The 20,311-nt window shown below is 54.0% G+C and overlaps 1 protein-coding gene across 11 annotated transcripts in view; it reads right to left on the bottom strand.

Annotated features, from left to right (window-relative positions):
- The window catches only part of LDB3 (LIM domain binding 3), a gene marked incomplete at both ends in the record, with an annotated part of 67,378 nt that overhangs the window by 39,943 nt on the left and 7,124 nt on the right, over positions 1 to 20,311 (bottom strand). For 3 of the 11 annotated variants that reach the window (XM_080693762.1, XM_080693765.1, XM_080693759.1), the window contains 7 exons: positions 5,686 to 5,722; positions 6,254 to 6,423; positions 9,146 to 9,160; positions 11,094 to 11,297; positions 12,348 to 12,370; positions 17,654 to 17,729; positions 18,654 to 18,805. In XM_080693762.1, coding sequence (XP_080549888.1) covers positions 5,686 to 5,722; positions 6,254 to 6,423; positions 9,146 to 9,160; positions 11,094 to 11,297; positions 12,348 to 12,370; positions 17,654 to 17,729; positions 18,654 to 18,805 — 677 coding nt within the window. Of the gene's footprint in view, positions 1 to 5,685; positions 5,723 to 6,253; positions 6,424 to 9,145; positions 9,161 to 11,093; positions 11,298 to 12,347; positions 12,371 to 16,064; positions 16,433 to 17,653; positions 17,730 to 18,653; positions 18,806 to 20,311 lie in introns of all 11 variants that reach the window. The other 8 variants (XM_080693763.1, XM_080693766.1, XM_080693760.1 and 5 more) reach the window with 3 other exon arrangements.

Genomic DNA, 20,311 nt, shown 5'->3' with positions numbered 1-20,311 from the left:
GAGTGTAGCCCGGAGGTAGAAGGGCTTCCAGGAACCCCAGTACCACCAAAAAAAAAAAAAAAAAAAAAAAAAAAAAAAAAAAAAAGAATTGCCAGCATATAGAGAATCAGGAAAATCAGCTGTAGGTACTAAAAAAATCAAGCCAGAGCCAGGCATAGTGGCACATGCTTGTAATCCCTGTGCTTGGGAGGCTGAGACAGGAGGATCACACAGGTTCAATGCCAGCCTCAGCTACTTAGTGAGGCTCTCAGCAACTTAGTGAGACCCTGTTTCCAAATAAAGTATAAAATAGGTCTTGGAGTATAGCCCAGAGGTAGAAATCAAGGTAGGCACAGTGGTGCATGCCTGTAATCCTAGTACTTGGGAAGCTGAGATAGGATCCCAGGTTCAAGGCCAGCCTCAGCAATTAAGCGAGACCCTCAGTAATTTAGTGAACCTTTGTTTTAAAATAGAAATTAAAAGGGCTGGGAGTGTATCTCAGAGGGGTGGAGAATGCTCTTGGGTTCAGTCCTCGTACCAAAAAACAAAAACAAAATAAAAAGATGACACTTGTAATCCCAGCATTTGGGAGGCTGAGACAGGATCTGGGTTTGTGACCAGCCTTAGCTACTTAGTGAGATCCTGTTTCAAAACAAAGAATAAAAAATAGGGCTGGGAGCCAGGTGTGGTGGCACATGTTTGTAATCCCAGCATTTGGGAGGCTGAGACAGGAGGATTGCGGTTCGAGGACAGCCTCAGCTACTACTTAGTGAGGCCCTTTGCAACTCAGTGAGACCCTGTTTCAAAATAAAGAATGAAAAATAGGGCTGGGGGTGTAGTTCGGAGGTAGAATGCCCCTGGGTTCCATCCCCAGTACCACAAAAAATAAAAATAAATTTAAAAATAGGGCTGGGGGTGTAGCTTGGAGGTAGAATGTCCCTGGGTTTCATTCTAGTACCTCAAAAAAAAAAAAAATCAAAAGATGTGGTAGGGTTGGTCTTACACTTGTGCATTCTGACAGTCAACAGTACGGTCCCCACATTCTATGTTTACAGAGCTCCAGTTTCCCACATCTGTGTGATGAGTCTAATTCTCACTCTACCCCTTGAGTTCTGCATCTTGGATCTCTGGATAAGACTATTTGGCCAAAGGGGGTCACTACTAACATAGCATACAGAAAACATGGCATACATACAAAAACACTGGCCTAGTCCAACCATTCCTTATACCAAGAGGAACCTGAAGCCCAGTGATGTCCACTGAATGGTCTAAAGCCACATAGAAACTCAGCAGCAAAACCATAGTCTAGGTGTCGGTGTCTTCTACCTGCCTGTCCCAGGTCAGGAAGGGGCAGAGGTAGCATGAGCAGGGCCCACGCGGCCCTGTAACACTGCTCCAGATAATCCTGACCAGCCCATAGAGAACACCCAGGATGCAGGGGTGCAAAATCAGACGGACCCAGTCGCCTGTAATTGTCTTTTATAGCCAGGCCTGCTGAGGCTGGGTGACAGTTTGCCACTGGTGACAAGCTCGGTGACAGGGTCAGGGACAGTCCTGAACCCTCTGTGAGTCTAGTGAGCCTGCCTTGCTTGGTGCTGCTTAGAAATGCTCAGCTCACCAGAGAAAGGAGCAAGGAGATGAAGGCACAGGAGACAGGGAAAAGAAAGAGAGGAGAGCAGGAGAAAGAGCCCACCAGCACTGCTCAGACTGTGACACTCAGGGTGTCCTATTCTCCCCAGGCAGGACTTTCAAACTTGCTAGTCTGGCAGAATATTAGGAGCCCAAAATACATGAACACACATAACTTTTTTCCCTTTAATATGAAGAAGGGTCTTGCTAAGTTGCTGAGGCTGGCCTCGAGCCTGAATCCTCCTGTCTCAGCCTCCTAAGTACTAGGATTACAGAAGTGTACTTCTGGATCCAGCTTATTACAGGTAACTTTTGATAGTGCCTCTTTATGAGGGTCTTTTTTAAGGGAGTGTCCCAGGCAGTGATTGCCCTGGGGCTGCAGAGGGAGAGAGAGGGCACTGAAGTGCATGGTGTGTGTGTGTGTGTGGGGGGGTTGCTGGAGGAAAGGGGAGGAGCCTAGTTCTGCATGGGAAGAACCCTGATGGCTGTGGATGGAGAAGGGGCTTGGAGGGATTTGGGGGTTGTTTGTGAAGGGGAGTGTGATGCAACCCTACCTCCAACTCCTCTAGGAACCTATCACTCAATACAGCACTGCTCCTAATTGCTCAGGAGACTAGAGAGGTTCTGAGCTCTGTAGCCTGGTGGGCATCAGGCAAGCACAGGGGCTGCACCTGGAGGCAGTTAAGCCATGAGGTGTGGGCAGGCGATGTTTGGATTTCACCCCAGGGCCTCCACAAGATGTTTACACCCATGCAGAGGGATCCAGGTGCCTCGCAGAGTGAAGTCTCATCTAGGATGGAGCCCGGCTTGCTCCTGCCCCCATCCCTGTCATGGCTGCCCATCAGGTCCTGAGTGCCTTCCTGAAGCCAGAAGGAGGCTGTGGCAGCCTCTCTGAGGTAGGAGGCTCGGCTCTGGGGATGGGGGTGCTATTTGTGCTTAGCTACCTCAGGCAGAAGTGTATGAACCACAGTTGCACCTACAGCTAATGGAGCAACTCCCATGGGTGAGCAAACAGAGGGCTAAGGTTCAAGCCAGCCTGCACAGCTTTTGAAGGTATGGGGATCTCTGTTGGGAGGGCAGCCGAACCTGCTGTTGATGCCTAGCCTGTTCAGGGAGCCTCTTCACCTAACCCATCAAGATGGGGTCCCAGGAGATTACACTCGGCCTGGGGTTGGCCGGCAGGTGGGCACTGGAGCCTCGGAGAGAAGCTTTGGGCTACTAGACACCAGAGAAACATCGGAGCCAGGAGGGAGGGGAGAAGGGGCAGCACTTTGGTCTGCTCTGGGACTCTGGTGGGGCTGGCCTTGGAGGTAGGGCAGGCCAGGAGCAGAGGTAGAAAGAAATGAGGGGAGTTTACAAGGTTCCCCCTCCATGCAGCCTAATACCAGTACCCCTGGTGGGTGCAGAAATCCTGGCACTACTCACTCAACACTGCCACCGGCTTGCTCACCACATGGGAAGGAGACACCTTTTCAAGGTATAAGACCTTGCGGATTCACGGCTTGGCAAACACAGGCCCTGATAGAGTAGATGGAGTGGCAATAGTATGCAGGAAAGCCTTCCCAGGGATACACAGACTTCAGGAAAGACCCTTAGAATCCTTGCAGGGAGTGACGCTAATTCAGGACAAGAGAGAAGCAGTGGCAGCCCTCGGCCAACAAAGTGGGTCAGCAGGGCCTGGGGTGCAGCTTTGGACTCGGGTAAAGATGGGCAGAACCGTGACTTGATCCCCCGAGGAGAAAGTCCCCTAACTAGCCTGTACCCAGGAGGGGGGCATATGCTTCCTTCTGTTCTGATGGCCACTTGGGTGAGCTGGGGCCCAGCCATGAGCAGTACCCACAGACTTGACTTGGGGTTTCAATCCCAAGCAGAATGAAGCTACCACTCCCAATTGCATCCCCTGCCCCTGGGCCCACGGGAAGCTTGGGATTCAGTGACATGGAGGCTCTGTCTCTGAGGACAATGCTCCTGATTTTAAAGTCAGGAGAAGGTAGGGAAGCCCCTCTGGTCCTGGGCAGAAAGCTTGCTGGCATCCCAGAGCCCCCACTGCAGGGCCCAAGACCCCAGGGTGACAGGCAGAAACTGCCTGGGATGGAGGGAGGAGCCTCTTCTTAAGCCCTCTTTCCAGATTTGCCTATGACGAAACCCCAAGGGCTGACCCCACCCCTCACATCTGGACAAGACCAGGCAGAATGAGATGCTCCTGAGAGGAGGGAAGGGCGGGGCCAAGGAACAGGCCTGCAGCCACCCGCAGGCTGCCTTTGAGTTCTTAATAACTTTGGAGGTCCTGCCCATGCTTCTCTAGGGGAAATAAGAAAAGACAAACGTTCACTGGAATCTCCATTCACCAGGACCCTTCTCCCTTCTATAGGTAGGTGGTTAAGAGCACAAGTTCGCATATTGGAGAAAAGGGGAACAAAATGACCAGATTAGGTGGCAAGGGCCATGAAGACAGGGCTCTGTGTCTTATAAGGGGAGGAAAAGATCCCTTGCTGACTTCCTGATGGAAAGGGCCTGGGGGATTTTTTACATATTTATTTATCTATTTATGGTTCTGGGAATTGAACCCAGGGGCATTTTACCTCTGAGCTCCACCCTCTGCCTTTTTTATTTTTTATTTTTTTGTTTGGAAACAGGGTCTTACTAAGTTCCAGAGGGCCTCCTAAATTGTGGAGGCTGACCGTGAACCTGTGCTCCTCCCCTCTCAGCCTCCCCAGTCCTGGGATCACAGGCATGCGCCATCACACTCTGCTTCTGGGGGATATATTTATTAGCTGTTTGCTGAGGTGTGTGAAGGAAAGACCTCCCTGCTGCATCTCTGGGAAAGTCTGCATTACTTCCCAAATCATCTACGTGGGTGGCTTTAGGGAGGAGGGTAGGACAAACACAGAAATAGCCTGTATAAACAGCGGAGCGCAGGAGGAGGGGGAGCTGAGAGAGCTCAGACACAACTCTAACTTCTGAGCTAAATCCAACACCATCTCACAACACTCTGTTTAGATGCACTGCAGGCACTAAGGGTTCACAAACAATGGTTTCTGGGGCTGCATGCCATCCTTAGCTAATCTGGGAGGCCAACATCAGAGGTCCAGATGCCACAGAGGGAACAACTGTAGTTGGCAAAAACACAGGTTCGACACTAATATCCACATGGCGCCTGAACTGGTCCCAGGGTCCTGCTCTCCGCAAGCCCCGTGGCCTCCGTGTGCCAGTTGGCAAGTACAGGAAGCTTGGCTCAGGGTGGGAGTGTGCCTCTGACCCCCAGCCCCTCACAGAGAGGCTGCTGAGGGATACCCTGGCCCAAGGCAGACAATGCCAGGAAGAACATGCACATTCCGTATTTGCTACCGGAAGTGGACAAGTAATCACACCACATATAATCACGCCGGGCCCCATGCCTCACCATGGAAGGCCCATTTGGGTTCCAGTGGGTTCCAGGGCAGCATTTTCCCCTCATGCCTTGGACAGGCCACAGATGGTAGAAGAGTGGCTGTGGCCTCAGACCCGCCACTGACGGCAAGACCGTGTGCCCTGGGACCTCCGAGCCCTGTACAAGCCCTTCCGCATGCCGGGGGCTTGTTCTTCCTCGCAGCAGCTGCTATGCTTTGAGCAGTTTACAGAACTGGTGCCTCAATGTAGCTGTGAACTGGTGAGTTCAAGGGTCAGGTATTCATGCCCAGCATGACCCTCTGCTTGCCTGCTCCTAGTGCCCAGCCTTTAGACTCACAGGAGGACAGTTGAGGAGCTGGCCCAGTGTCCTCACAGGGAGAGATGCCCTTATTCTCAACAGCCCAGTGAAGGCCAAAGCAGCCCTGCCCCTACCCAGGCCCAGAGCCAGGAAAGCCCAGAGTTCTTTACTCCTGTAGCCTGGGCCAGGGGATAGAGAATAAGCTCCAGGCATGCACCTCAGAGGCCCGGGGTGGCTGCCCAAGCCAGCATCTGCTGCAGCCCTCTGCGGGCTGGGCTTTGCGGATACCTGAACCGCAGAGGTTCCTTCCACAAGTCCTGTGGCCTGGGGACTGCCCGGGGAAGGGTAGGGTTAGTGGACAAGGCCTGAGCCCGTGTCTAGGCACCTACCTTGACCTTCGCAGAGCTTCTTCATCCGGATCTTGCACTGTGGGTAGAAAAGAGCTGGTCAGGGGGACGCAAAGGCACATAGAGAAGAGAAGTCCACGGAGCTCAAAGAACAGTGAGTTCCCAAGATCCCGCCAGGTCCTGAGCACTTCCTGCCCCCAGCCCATCAGCTGTGTGATCTGATCTGTGTGCTAAGGAGAGTCAGGAAGTGTGGGGAGGGTATGGTGCAGTTGGGACAGAGCAGTCAGAGCAAGGTCCTCTTGTCCCAGCCCTGGCAGTCACGTTGCCTGCAAGCTGTGTGACCAAGCTGTGGCCAGGGCCCCATGCCTCACCATGGAAGGCCCATTCGGGTTCTAGTGGGTTCAGGGTTTAGAGCTGGAGTCAGGGTTTAGAGCAGGAAGCTGCCACCACTGGCCAGCCACCAGAGGGGCCCAGGAGGAGCTCTGCCCAATGCCAATGGTCCATCCCTGGCTACTCATCTTCAAGGCCCTTGACTCCTTGGCTTCTTGGACCTGAAGACTGTGGTGCAGGACCCACGACCCTTGCAGCCCCACCCGGCAGCCTCACTCACTGTATTCTGTCCCCGTCATCTGGGCCAAGATGCGGAAGGAGCGGGACTGCAGGTTGGAGGAACGGCGGGCCCACTCATCAGCCTCATCTTCTGGCTTGTTCTGGTTCTTAATCACAGCCTGGTACACCGGAGAGGCACTGTCCACGGCGAGATCTTTCACAGGCAGGCTTCTGCAGTGCAGAAAGAGGTGTGGGTGCAGACAATGCCGCCCTGAATCCTCCCTCTATGATCCATCCCTCCCGGTGCCCACCCGTCACGCCACTACTTGGGTACCTGACCCGGTGTGGCCTGGATCCTTGGTGCTCGGGGTGGCCCCAGTGAGGCAGCAACTTCTCTTGCCCATTGCAGGATCAGGAGGTTCAGAGCCCATATTCCCACCACCTCTCCCAGTGCTAACTCCAGACCTGGAGACCCCCCCACCCCGAGAGGAAGAGGCAGAAGAGATCTTCAATCATTTTGACCTCCTGGGGCCAGCCCTGAGTTTAGCGCCAGGTGAGGACAGACCTTTTGGAGGGACCTAGAACCTTCCTTGGAATCTCTCCACTGCCCTCTTCATGCCTTAGACCCAAACAGGGAGCTTCTAATGCCCAGTGCCCTGGAAGAGGACTGGGGGCTCCAGGCTCAGCTGCAGGCAAGAAGGCCCAGCTGGAAGATGGTGTCAAAAACATGACAGCAAGATTTGCATGGCCCAGGCCTGCCCCACAGAACCTTGGAGCTTATGGCTGGGCCTGGGGGGCTTGGGGGTGAGGATGGAAGTTGTGCTGCAAGGAGAATCATGGGCCTTCTGCCCCAGGGCCGCCCAGCCCCTCAAAACGAGGGGGAACCTGGTGAGCTTTCCTTAGACTCCTAGGGTCTGACCTAGAGTAGGCGCTCAAAACTTAGATGAAGGAATGAGTCCTAGATCAGAGTCAGAAGGGACCCCAAAGCCCCTCAGGTCCAGGACCTCCCAGCCTGGATCCCACTGTAGAACATGATCCAAAGCTTTCTGGGTACCCCCTCTCCTCCCCAGCCAGAGGTGAATGACCCATGTTACCAGCACATCCTCATCGAGGCCAGGAAGGCCCAGGCAAATCCAGGGCAGTAAGTCTCTTGGCCAGCCCTCTGCTCCTACAGAGGCTGAAGCTGAGGTCCAGAGAGGCCAGCCAACTAGCTTCAGGTTATGGCTTCAGGCCAACATCCTTTCTATCAAACCCTCCAGTCACAGACTCTCAGCAAGGCCTACGGAGACCAGATGCTCTGACCAGATGCAGATGTGATCCAGCCCAGGCATGTGCTGTCCAGTATGCTCCTCCTGCCTCCATCGGCCCTACAGGGGCTAGTTGGCTGGGAGAGGACCCCCTCAGTGATTACATCTTGCACCCTCTGCAAGGAGTTAGGTGGGGAATTGGCCGAGGCTCTGAGCTGCCTGGCCTGGCACAGGGTGAGCTAGAAGAGCCCCAGCGTTGGAAAATGTGATCAAGGGTGTCTGGAGCTGCCCCCACTTCCCAAAGGTTCTGCCCTGGCCTGGAGAGCTACAGCTGCTGTCAGCCAGGGTCCCTGCGGCACATGAATGTAATCCCAGCTACTCACGAGGCTGAGACAGGAGAATTGTAAGTTTGAGGCCAGCCTCAGGAACTTAGTGAGACCCTGTCTCAGATAAAATAAAAAGGGCTGGGGATGTGGCACAGTGGTAAAGCATTTGGCTAACATATGTGAGCCCCTGGCTTCAATCTCCAGTACCAAAAAGGGAAAAGAGACCAGATGGGGAGGACTAAAAGATCCTTCTGAGGTCCAGCCAAAGAGGAGCCCATAGTTACCCAAGAAGCAGAGAAGAGGATAGGATCCCACTCTTGGCTGGGGAACCTGTTTCCAGCACTGGGATGATTGGATCCCAAGGGTTAACGAGGTCTAAGGAAGGCACAACCAGCTCTCTTTGGGCCTGACACCTGATCGGCTAGGAGCAGGGAAGGGTGTGTGTGGGTTTTGCCATAGGAGAGGGTAGGTGTGGACCCACCCCCAGCCCTGCCTGTAAGCCTGTCTACAGGAGACTTTGCAGTCCAGAAAGCAGATAGGAGGTGTTTGCTGCCGTTTCCCTGGATCGTGTCCACAAGAGCTCTCCTGTACTTTCCGTGGCTCCAGGGGCTTAAGAAAGTTGCCAGGAGTGAGCTGCTTGGAACTCAACATTGCTGGCTTCCTTTGCTGTGCAAAGACCCAAGATTCTTCCTGTGGCTGCTGTGAGAGATTGAGAGTCAGATGAGAGAATCCCTGGGCCTTTCAAGACATGGAGGCTGCTGCAGAAGGAGCATGGAACAGACCCTGCAGCAAAGCGACCCCGGGCCTGAGGCTGCTCTCAGAAGCCACTTTCAGCTTGTGCTTCTTGCCACAGAAAACACTGCAGCCACCACAACATTAAAGCCACTGTGCCTCTACTCCACTACGCTCTGGCCCTGGATCGACCTCACCTTTCACCTCCCAAGAGTGGTTCCAGTGAATGCTGTCTCCTACAGATCCGGCACTCATGAGGGTCTGTGGAATGGCCTCCCTCTCTCCCTGAATCATGGCCCGGGGTGGATTCCGACTCCCAGGTCTACACGGACCCAGCGAGGATAGGGAAGGCTGGGGGAGCCTCCTCAAAGCCTGGGCAGGAAAGCACAGGGGTACGGCCGCCTGCTGGGGATGCAGCGTGAGTGTCATTACTCTGGATTGCTGATGTTATTGGGGGCAAACTTTAAAAGGCAAGTATTTGCTGGTACCAGCCGCAGGGGGCGTCGTTTGGCTGCGAGGTGGGTGTGGGGAAGAATGTGGCAGAGCGTGTGGACTGACCACTGGTCCTCAACACATCCCACCAAACCCACACGCCATCCCGCAACCAGACAGACAGACGACGGGACAGACACTGCAGGTTCTACTTACGCCAGCGGCGACGCCCTGCCAAGCAGAGGGAAACCCAGCCGTGCGTGTGCGTCCATCATGGGATGGCAGAGGGGTGGCGCACACAAGACAGCAGGGTTAGGATCAGAAATGAGTTAGGGGAGTGGGGTGGGTGGAGGAGGAAGAGAGAGAGAAAAAGAAAATGGTCAGTGAGGAAGGAACCATGGACATTAACCGCAGAAACAGGAGCGCGTTACGGCTGGGAGAGCTGCCGTGAGTGGCACAGTAGCATCAGCCCGATGTGGCTGAGTTAAAAGTTAGGGGAAAGGATACTTTCCAGGTACACAGGGGAAGGGTGAAGGAGAGGAGTGAAGGGGTGGGAGGGAGGTGGAAAGATCCTTTCAGAAGACTAATCAGTAGTGCATCAACTTCAAAAGCCACGGGTTCCATAGTTGTAAAGCCAAATGATAGCAGTCTTCTCAGGGTGGGGAAAATATAAAGTTAGTGAAGAGCAATTCTTCCATGACTTTCCATCAGATGTCTCTGGAGACAGCTAGCACTTTTAAGAGCACACATAGGGCCACATGGCAAACACATGTTAACAGGAAATCCCTGGTGGCTCTTGGGCTTAGTCAGGCAGCCTTGTTTATCTGGGCACACGCAAGCTAATGGTGATGTTTTTAAACTTGCAGAATCATATTTTCTACTTTGAATGATGGATTTAAATAAATCAGCACTGTGCCCTTTTCTGCAAGGAGCTGCATGCAGCCCTGAGCGGTGGAGACCTGCAGTTCCAGAGCAGGCGACCCTGCCTCCTGGTGGTCAAGATTGAGTACTGCATCCCGAGAAGGCACCTGTCTCTGGGAAGACCACACGCCGCGGTCCATTCCCTGGCCTCCAGGTTTGCCGCTTATAAACTGCATGCACATCACGGACACAAGGACTGGGATCTTGGAAGGCCAGTGTCCATGGGGGCTCTCCTGGATTTTTTAACCTCTCGTATAGAACCTGCTTTCCTAGCTTTGGAAAAATTTTTATTATCTCAAAACTTTTTGCCCTGAGTTGCTGGGGATCCCCCACCCAGGGATAAGATGCTGCTGCCTAAAGAGATAGTCAGTCAGTGCTGTAAGTCAGCACTGCCATTCCCAAGCAGAACACAATAAGGGGCTGTGTGTGTGTTTGTGTAAGAGACAAGAGAGAGAAAGTCAGAGACACAGAGACACAGAAATACACAGAGAAACAAAGAGGATGACAGGGAGAAAGTGACAGAGAGAGAGACTCAGAGATATATATATAGAGAGACAGAGAGGATGACAGAGAGAGAGATAAGAAAGAGACAAAGAGAGGAGGAGACAGGAAAGAGAGAGAGAGAGAGGGAGAGAGAGAGAGAGATCCTACAAATGTCTGCACTATGAACAGTTTCATCCACAAGGGTTTCACCAGCTCTCTTTCTAGCCCACTTTCAAGTTCCGCAGCCATACCTAACAGGCAGGTTCTAGAAACCAAGGATCTCTTAAAATCCCATTGCCCTGAGACTGGGCTTCCTGGGGCAAGAGGAGGGATGCAGCCATGGATGCGACTGACTGCCAACAGCACCTTTGATGGTTGCTCCAAGGCCCCTTCCCAACAGGAAACCCATTTATTTGGATGGACTCATTGCCAAAAGAAGGCAGCAACCTGCCCCTTTCCCCCAAGAATAGTCACGGGAAGCCTGGGGGTCTCCAGTGCTCCTTTGAGAGGTTTGCAAAAGTCCCTTTCTAAACCAGTTTCCTTGTGGAGCCTGGGAAATGCCGACAGACACCACATCCTTCTCCTAAAGCTGGCCATGAGCAGGTTCTGAAGAGAGAGGGCAAGAACATTCTGCCAGAGCCTGGCTGAGGCTGGCTTCCCTTCAAGGCCTTGCCTGGCAGGCCCAGGGTGAGGGAAGGCTGGTCCTGACAGCACCCTGCCCGGTGGTCTCTGCAGGTGTGCGGAGTGGGGAAGCGCTTACCCACTGAAGTCACTTCCCTGGGCCTGGGCCTGCCCAGCGATGGCGTCCATGATGGCGTCCTGGGAGTACATGCTGATGGGTGTGTTGTACTGCGCATGGATGATGGTGGCTTTGCCCCCCAACCCCTTCACCTCGATGGGCTTGTGGGTGGACAGGGCCGAGTCCTTCAGGGCGCTGGGGTTGAAGCGTTCTTGGTAGTCGGCGCTGGGGGAGGGACACGTGGAAAGGAGGGTGGGGTGGAGGAGGGAAAGGGAGAGAAGGCGACAGGTGGTGGTCAAGGCTAGGGCTGGTGGTGTTGAGCGTTAAGAGAGATCTCCCCAAACCCAGGCCCCTACGGCAAGCAGGCTACCCATGTGTCCCTCACTTTGATCTGGTCAGGAAAATCCTCTGCCTACCAAAGCCTTTGCAGAAGGTTTTTCCTATCCATCTCAGCTCCCCCAGATCTCCTGCAGGCTGTGTGGCAGCCTGAGATACTGCCCGGGGTCAGCAGGGAGCACCAGACACGAAGAGATCTCACACCACATGCAGCCAGAGAGTGAAGCTGGGGTAACAAAGACGAGGGGAGGGGGTTGGAGGATGGGAGACAGGAGTTGGGTCCCACGAGGGTCAGCAGCAGTGCAAGCCGAATCCAGAACATCTCAAAGGCGAAAAGCAGCCACACCGGGCACCCGTGGGGATTCTGAGTGAGATTCCTCTGTGAGGGGCTCATTCTGCCAGCCACCCTTCTGTGGCCTGAGGTTGTGTCTTCCAGGTGCTTCCATACAGGTGGAAGTATACATCTTCTTCCAAGCAGGGATCAGGTTGTCCAGGCCCTTGTAGTCCAGGTCTCTGTGGCTTGTCAGGCTCTACCCATCCGGGGCTCTTTTCTCCAGCAGATTGGTGCCCTCCGTGGCAGAGGCAAGATCAAGTACAGTCCTTCTCTGGGGTCCCCCATGACAGAGAGGTCTTCAGGCTCCCACAGGCCCCTGGAGACAGCGCAGCACCTTGCTTCCACCCTGCCCCACCCCACAGCCAGCCAGCGGAGCTTAAGCAGCTGGAGCAGGAAATTGGGAATGAAATTGGAACCATCAGATAGACGCCCCGCCCCTAACAATGCTTTCACTCCATAGTCTAGCTTCATACCCATGCAGGCTCACCCGGGCACAAATACACCCCCTTGCACACATGCCACGGGCACACGCCATCCATGCTCAGCAGACACGCGGACACATGCGGAGGGGGCAAGCACACACGCATGCTTCCCTCGGTACTAACTTGGCTGGAGAGTTGGCTACCACCTGAGGAGGAGAGAAAGGGTAGAGAAGTCAGGGCCATCAGAGCTAAGCTCCTGCAGGGTGGTGAGGATGCTAGGAGCAGCCTCAGCCTGGGCACCACGGAGGCAGAGCCAATTGGAATTGTAACCATACCCTCCAGAAACCTAGTTTTGGATTGGAGATGCTGACACAGCCGTGCTCCCTCTGCAGGGCCCCTCACTGCCCTCCACTTTGCTGGGGAGAAGATACCTCTCATGGGTATCCATAACATGTACATCGCCAGAGAGGAAGCTGGAAATGGAGCAAGGACCCATGTGGCTGCCTCAAGAAGGGCTGAGGGCCCCTCACGCCTCCTGACCAGACAGCAATTCTGACTTTAAACCCTGGTTCAAGGGGCAGCTCAGGAGTCCTGCTCCTTTGAGTGGGCATTGCCGTGGGTCTGGGGATGTGTGTGGCAAGGTTATCCATGGCCTAGAGGATGGGCTTGCAGCCCTGGCAACCCCTTCCTGGGGCACTGGGGTGGGATGGTCATTGTGCAATCCTCACTGGTTGTTCCTAAAGGCTCTATGGTCCAAGAATGAGGCAGGATCCAGGAGAGAGGAGGCCTGGAAGAGTATGGATCTACGATTTGTTGCAGGAGAGACCCTGGTGGGGGCAGCACAGCTTGGATGCCACAGAGGGACCCTGCCCCTCACTCTGTCTGTAGTGGCAGATCCTGTGGCCAATGGCTCTGAAATGGAAAGAACGTGGACAGGAGTGATCTTTGTCTCCAAACTGCCATCTTCCTGGATATGTCCACCTTAGACTTTGGATGGGGAAGATTGGTCTCCAGCTGGCCTGGGCCTGGTCACCCTGCAGCCAGGACCCTAGTCCAAGGAGCCTCTCAGTGCCACTGCTCAGCTCCTGGCCCTACAGTCTAAGAGCTGATAAAATTCCCTCCATTCTCCCAGGTTCAAAATAGCCGCAAGTGGAGCTATATTAGGAAAGGACCAGCATGGAGTTCCCATTCCTTTTCCATATTTGGCCAGTGCTGACAGCTGCGGGGCCAGTTCTTACCATGATCAGCCCAGTGTCCCCTTGAAGAGGGCAGTGTTGGCCTGGTGGCGTGGAGCTGTCTCTGCCCTGCCCTCTCCCAGTTGCCAGCTCCCGCTTTGGCCTCAATCCTCCCTCTGCTGAAGACCCAGGCAAGCAGCAAACCCAGCTCAGAGAAGAGCCAGTGTGCAGGTCCCAGGAAGGATGAGCCAAAGGTGCAACATTGGCCCAAGGTCCCTCACACAGAGAGTCCTGAGGAACACTGCGATTCAGCGCCACCCCGACAGGATGAGGAGAAGGGCTGCAGGGATGCCCAGGCCTGCATCCCATCTGCTCCTCCAAAGAGATCCAAGCTGCTGAGGTATCATGCAGCACGCTGTCCAGAGCGGGGAGTTGGGGAGGGGCTTCCTTTGAGAGCAGACATGTTAGAATTCCAATCCTGACCCTGCCTCCTCCTATCCCTGTTACTTAGCCTCTGTTTCCTGATGGTGATACCCACTGTACAGATGGATTATGCAAAGTAAACTGGATCCTGAGTCTCAAGCCCTTGGCATAGGAAAGTAAGTGTGTGATGGGTGAACACAGAGTTTGGCACTTGCTGAGAATTAGGCACTTACTCGACATTTAGTGGAGGTGGTGGCCTCAGCCCCCAGGGGCTCCGGCTGTTATGCCTGCATTGCCCTGGGAACCAGCTAAGCTTCTTTCTTTCTTTCTTTCCTTCTTCCTTCCTTCCTTTCTTTCTTTCTTTCTTTCTTTCTTTCTTTCTTTCTTTCTTTCTTTCTATTTTGTGCTAGGGCTTGAACTCAGAGCATTCTACCGTCAAACTACATCTCCAGCTCTATTTTATTTTTTATTTTGAAACAAGGTCTGACTAAGTTGTAGAGGGTCTCACTAAGTTGCTGAGGTTGCCAAGAACCTGTGATACTCCTATCTCAGCCTCTCAAGTACGGCATTACAAACGTGTATCACCAAGCCTGGTGGCTTTTACTTCCAACAGAGAACCTTACTCCGTCCCTGGCCCGTCTTCCCTTGGAGGAAACTGTTGTCTCCTGTCTCTCTGTTTGCCGGCAATAATTCATACCTCTGTCAGGTTCTGGGCAGCCCTTATGTTAACAGGATGGCACCTTGGGAGTCAAAAGAAGTAGCAGTGGGGCTAGCCTCTGACTTTCCTAGGCAGGTAGTTAGCTCCCCATCCCAGAGCAGGATAAAACTAAGAAAGCCCTTGCCATTCTTGTCTGTCATTTACCAGCTATTCACCCTGAGCTTCCATCTTCCCAGGTGAGGGAAACAATGTCCACCCCTAACACTACTGAGAGATCAAGCCAGCCTCCAGCTGGAGTCAGAGCTCCTTGGGGGCCATGTTACATCACTGCAGGTGGGCCTGCTAGGGGTCCTAGTCCATCGGAGGCCAACCTGGGGCCAAGTTCCAGAAGAAACAGGAAGACTCGTCAGCCCATCAAAGGCAGAACAAGGCAGCCATCTTTATCCTGCCATTCCTGGGGTTCTCTGGCCAGAGCCCTCTGCTGGGGAAGCCAGAGGCTAGCCCCGTGCAGGTCCTAGAAAGGGCTGGGAGCTGCGGATGCAGACACAAGAGATGGGGGAACATGGAGTTGATGAGGCTCAGCAAGGAGAGGGAAGGGCGTGCTGGGTCAGACACACCAGGTTCCTATTTTGGCTCCTCTGGGAACCAGCTGTGTGCCTCCAGGCAATGAAGAGCAGGTAGAAAGTGTGCGACAGGATGGCACATGCACTGTCCCCTTGTTCCTCTTGATAACCCTGAGATGTGGACACTGCAGCCCACCACTGGACCCCTCAAGCCTTAACCCAGCCTGCCTTGCTGTCGCACCCAGAGATAACCACATGGGTATAGTGGGGCAGTAATAGGAGTCAACAACAAGATGACAGGTATGGAGGGACTGACAGCTTCTACACGTCTGGTATGGGGGCTCCTGTCCCTCAGCCCCCACCAGGATGACCTGCTTCAACTTCTCCTAACTCCTGTGCTCACTGAGTCCCACTACCTAAGCCATGGGGGTGAGCACAGGGCTGCTGTTCTCCTCCACGACCCCTTTCTCCTTAGGATTCTGCTTCCTTGCTGCCCACCCTGACAGGTTTGGTCCTGCCACCTCCCTCCCCTTGTGCCAATGCCCAGGCTCTCTGCTGACAGCTCCAGAGCCTGCTCCTCCAGGCAGCCTTCCAAGACTACTACTCCCAGCCCTCAAGAGCCAGCCTGCCACCTCTGACTCCTCCCTGTTCCTCCTTCAGGGCCCCATAGAGCAGTGGGGACAGCTTGTCTCCCAGCCTCACAGCTCCTGAAGGCCGCAGGTGGTACAGTGACATGGGAGGGGTTGTGGCCTGGTGTGAAAATTTGGGAAGTCAGAGACTCCTGCATCCAGGTCTAACTTGGCCACTAGCTGGATGGCGACTTGACCTTCTCTGAGCCTCAGTTTCTTCTTCTGCAAAAAGCCAACATGTCACCCCTGGTGGGTTGTGTAAGGGAATGATGAGTGGGCTCGGGGCGAATGTCAATAGGGTCACCTCTTATGTTCAACCTGTGCTGCCTCACGGGTACAGGTGGCCTGGATCAAGGCCAGTTTTCTCTAACTACCTGGCCAGGCCTCTCCCGAGCACCAAGAACCCAGGTGGCCCCAGGCCACTGGTGGAGAGTTGCATGCCCGTTACCTACCCTCCTGGGAGTCCGGCACCTGAGGCCTTCCCTCGGAGGCTCATCTGATACATCTGAGCCATCTCCCTCAGTGTCTCTGCCGAGTACAGGCCAATGGGATTGTTATACTGCCTTGGCTGGCTCCGGCCCGACAGGACTCTTGGGCCAGGTGGGTCCTGGGTCCCCTCAGGGATGGCCTTGGCCCCTGGGCTGCCCCGTGGAGGGCCAGAGTCTGAGGCCTCTGTGTATGAGGTGCAGACGGAGGTTTGGGAGAAGGAGGAGCTATAGGTGCCCCTGAGATCCAGGCTGCCTGGGGTGCCCGGGCTGGCCCTCGCCTCAGGGTTGGGGCTGAGTGCCTCCAGGCTGCCGTTCGTGTCCAGAGCAGGGTCCTGGCATGGTGCAGCGCCATGCAGGGGAGAGAGAAGAGAGCAATTAGAGGCCACGCACATCCAGCTTTCTGCATAGACGGAAATAGCATGTTAATAGTGCGGCGTCCTGCCGCCTGCCGCCTGCCGCCTGCCACCTGCCGCCTGCCGCCTGCCACTGTAGCTCCCAAGCAGGCACTGGTGGAAAGATTTTGTTGGTAGGAGTCAGGGACACCTGTCAATCCTAGCCTGGAGGCTGGCATCTATCTGGACAGACTGCAAAGCCCTATGCAGAAAGCCAAGCCAAGCCTGCCTGTCCCTGGGGTCCAAGGGGTATGGAGACAGAGGGTGGTAGAGGACCCTCTATCCTGGATCCATTCCCTTTTCTCTCAGAGTGGGACATAGTAGGCACAGCCCAGCCTCTTGAGATACTGACCCCATCCTGAGAAGCCCCCATGGCCAGTGAGATGGAGTTCCCAGGGCTGGCTGTGGGTGGGTGAGGTGGAGCTATGGAAGGGGAAACTGAGGAGGTAGGTGGCTATTTGGTTTGCTCAGTCCACCTTCAACTTCTCCCAAGCAGCCTTCTGCCCACTCCTGCAATCTGTGACCCACCTCCACCCCAGTCAGCCTCTCCTCCTCTGCTTCCCACATCTGCCATACTAGACCGACAGGGGGCAGTCTAAGGTCATTCAGAGGAGCAAATTGGAGGGGAAGAGGCCTGGGGCTTCCAAGCTTTGGGTCAGGCCCTTGGGCTTGCAGGCTTGAGCTGCTTTGAGGGAGTTTGGGAAGATCTGGGCCAGGGCTCTGCCATCCCCTGTGACCAGACATGCCTCTTCTAAGGCCACATCTGCATTTCTGATGGATGACAGGGCAAGTGAGTGAGTGGAAACCAGAGGAAGAGGGCTATGTAGGGGAGGAGCCTGGGGGCCATCAGGCCCTTGCGTGACTGGGAGTGCCTCCTGGGGTAGCTGGCTCAAGCTGGGGCCCCATCAGTCTCTCCATCAGATGAGGGTTGGCACCTTCTGGACACCTGCCCCCTGCCTGGCTGGGAGGATGACCCATCTTCTGAGGATGCTGTTGCCCAAGCTAGTTTCCTATCAGCCCAGACATGAGGTCTGTGGTGGTGGCACTGTATTTCGTGGGGGCCTGAATGGCTGTCCTGAGGCTCAGCAGAGGCAGGGGCTGGGGCTGCGCTCCAGGTACTGTGGCTGAGGGTGGGTTCCACTGCCAACAGTCAGCACCTACCTTCTGGTGGGGAATCACCGGCAGAGGGGACTGGATCGGGGGCGCTGCCGTGGAGATGGCCACGGGGCGCTTCGACCTAGATAAATAAAAAATGGGACCAAGTCAGGACAGCTGTGCCTGGGCCAGGAGCTCTTGCCTGTGCAGGGCTGGGGCTGGGGACAGCAAGAGAGACCAGGCAGCCAGGATAGAGGACCTGAGGTTCGCTGTCTACTCTGTTGGTTGGGTCTCTCCCAGGAAGGCACTGAACCTGACTAGGATGGAGGAATCACTGGGGCACTCGGGTCAGCACTCAGGGGCCTGTGCCATGTCCTTGGGAGGCTGCGTGGACCATCCTGGTTTCCAAGTCCTCAACTGCCCATGTGCTGGGAGCTCCATGCCACCCTCTCTGAGTCTTATCTATAAAGTAAAATAGTAATGTGTGTGTGTGTGTGTGTGTGTGTGTGTGTGTGTGTGTGTGTTATTAGGGATTGAACCCAGAGGTGCTCTATAGCTAAGCTATACACCCAGACCTTTTTTTTTTTTTTTTGACATAGGGTGTCGCTAAGTTGCTGAGGCTGCCCTCAAACCTGTGATCATCCTGTTTCAGTCTCCCAAGTACTGGAATTATAGGCATGCGCCACCACATCCAGTTAGGAAGAATGTTTGTTTGTTTATTTATTTATTTATGGTACTAGGGATTGAACTCATGGGCATTCTACCTCTGAGCTCTACCCGAGCCCTATATATATATTTTTGAAACAAAATCTAAGTTGCTGAGGGACTTGCTATTGCTGGGGCTGTCCTTGAACCTGTGATTCTTCTGTCTCAACCTCCCAAATCCTGGGATTACAGGCACGTACCACCATGCCAGTAGCAATGTCTTCACAATAACTTGGGTCTGGTCCTTCTTGTCCAGCTCTGTAGCTCAGGGCCAGGCCCAGGCAATTCCTGGTTGACCCCTCTTTGCACTCCCATGCCCATGCCCACACCCACACCCAAGCACTGGGGAGCTTCCACCTACTTCTGCAGGGTGAGGCTCAGGTTGTAGCTGGCTGACTTGATCTTGTTCTGGGCCTCCAGGTGGGTCATAGTGTCTGTGTTGACGCCATCGATGGCCACCACAAGGTCACCCTGGCTGAGCTGGGACTGAGCCGCCTTGCTGCCTGGTGTGATCTGATTGGAGAGCAGAAGAGGGGTGAGCAGAAGGAGACTGGTCCTGAGGATGAGCCGGTCCTTAAAGAAGAGTCACCTAGAATATCTCATAGAGGTCCACCATGTTGTCTTCCATTCACTGTGGCCAGTCCCGGCTGCTACCAGGCCCAGTTCCTCTACCTAGCAGTTGGCCACCACATTTGCTAGTGCTTTTTTATCTGCTTGTGGCCATGGGACTAGCTGTGGCCAGTGGAATGAGGATTGAGTAATGCACATCACTTCCAGATCCAACCCTAGCAACCATTCTTATGATTCTAAATGCAGAGGATGGAGAGGAGGTCAGCTGAGCTTCTAACTGGAAGGGACCTGGAGCCTATAGTCACTGCCTGGAGGAGAAATAATTAAGGAGCATCATATAGCATGTTGCACACAAGAGGAATAAACTTTCACTGTGCTGGGCCATTGAGATTTTTGGGGGGCTGTTTGTTATACTGATTGCTTACTGTTACCCTTGAACCCTGCAAACCCATGGAACATTTTAAAGACCCCAGAAGGCCATGGAGACATGGGTTAGGAACCCTTCTACCTCCGGGCTACACTCCCAGACCTATTTTATATTTTATTTGTTAACAGTGGGGCTGGCTTCGAACCTGCGTGATCCTCCTGTCTCCGCCTCCCAAGCACAGGGATTACAAGCATGCGCCACCACACCCGGCTAGGGAGCCTCTTTTAATGACAGAAGTGCAGAGGTTGAACAAAGTATAAATAAACATCAACACCGGGCGTGATGGCGCATACTTGTAATCCCAGCACTTGGGAGGCTGAGACAAGAGTATTGCACAGGTTCGAAGCCAGCCTCAGCTACTTAGTAAGGCTCTTAGCAACTTAGTGAAACCCTGTTTCCAAATAATATATAAAAATAGGTCTGGGAGTGTAGCCCAGAGGTAGAAAAGCCCCTGGGTTCCACTCCCAGAACCACCAAAAAAAAAAAAAAAAAAAATGAAGAAAAATGAAATACTTTCCTCGACAGAGAGGGGACTTGAGGACAAGCTGGGCTGTCCTGCAGCAAATCCACTTGCCCTTCTGGCTTTCCATGTAAGGCTATGCTATCCCCAAAGATTAGTTATGCACATTTTCCTTTCCTCCCTTCTTCTCTCTTCTCTCCCTCCCTCCTTCCTTCTTTTCTCTTTTATTCTACTGGAGATTAAACTCAGGGGCATTTTACCTCTGAGCTATACCCCAGCCCTGTTTTATTTTTAATTTTGAAATGTAGTCTCTCAAAGTTGCTGAGGCTGGTCTTGAACCTCTGATCTTCTTTTCTCAGCCTCCCAAATAATAGGATTACAGGCATACACCACCATGCTAGACTTAGATTTTTGTGTGTGTGGGTCTGGGGGTGGAACCCAGGGGCATTCAACCTCCGAGCTACACCCCCTGCCCTATTTTTTATTCTTTATTTTGAAACCAGGTCTCACTAAGTTGCAGAGGGACTCACTAAGTAGCTGAGGCTGTCCGCGAACCGTGATC

The sequence above is a fragment of the Muscardinus avellanarius genome, assembly GCF_963383645.1.
Source record: "Muscardinus avellanarius genome assembly, chromosome: 4".
Lineage (NCBI taxonomy): Eukaryota > Metazoa > Chordata > Mammalia > Rodentia > Gliridae > Muscardinus > Muscardinus avellanarius.
Note: the sequence above shows the minus strand (reverse complement) of the source record. Positions and strands in the feature narration are given on the sequence as shown.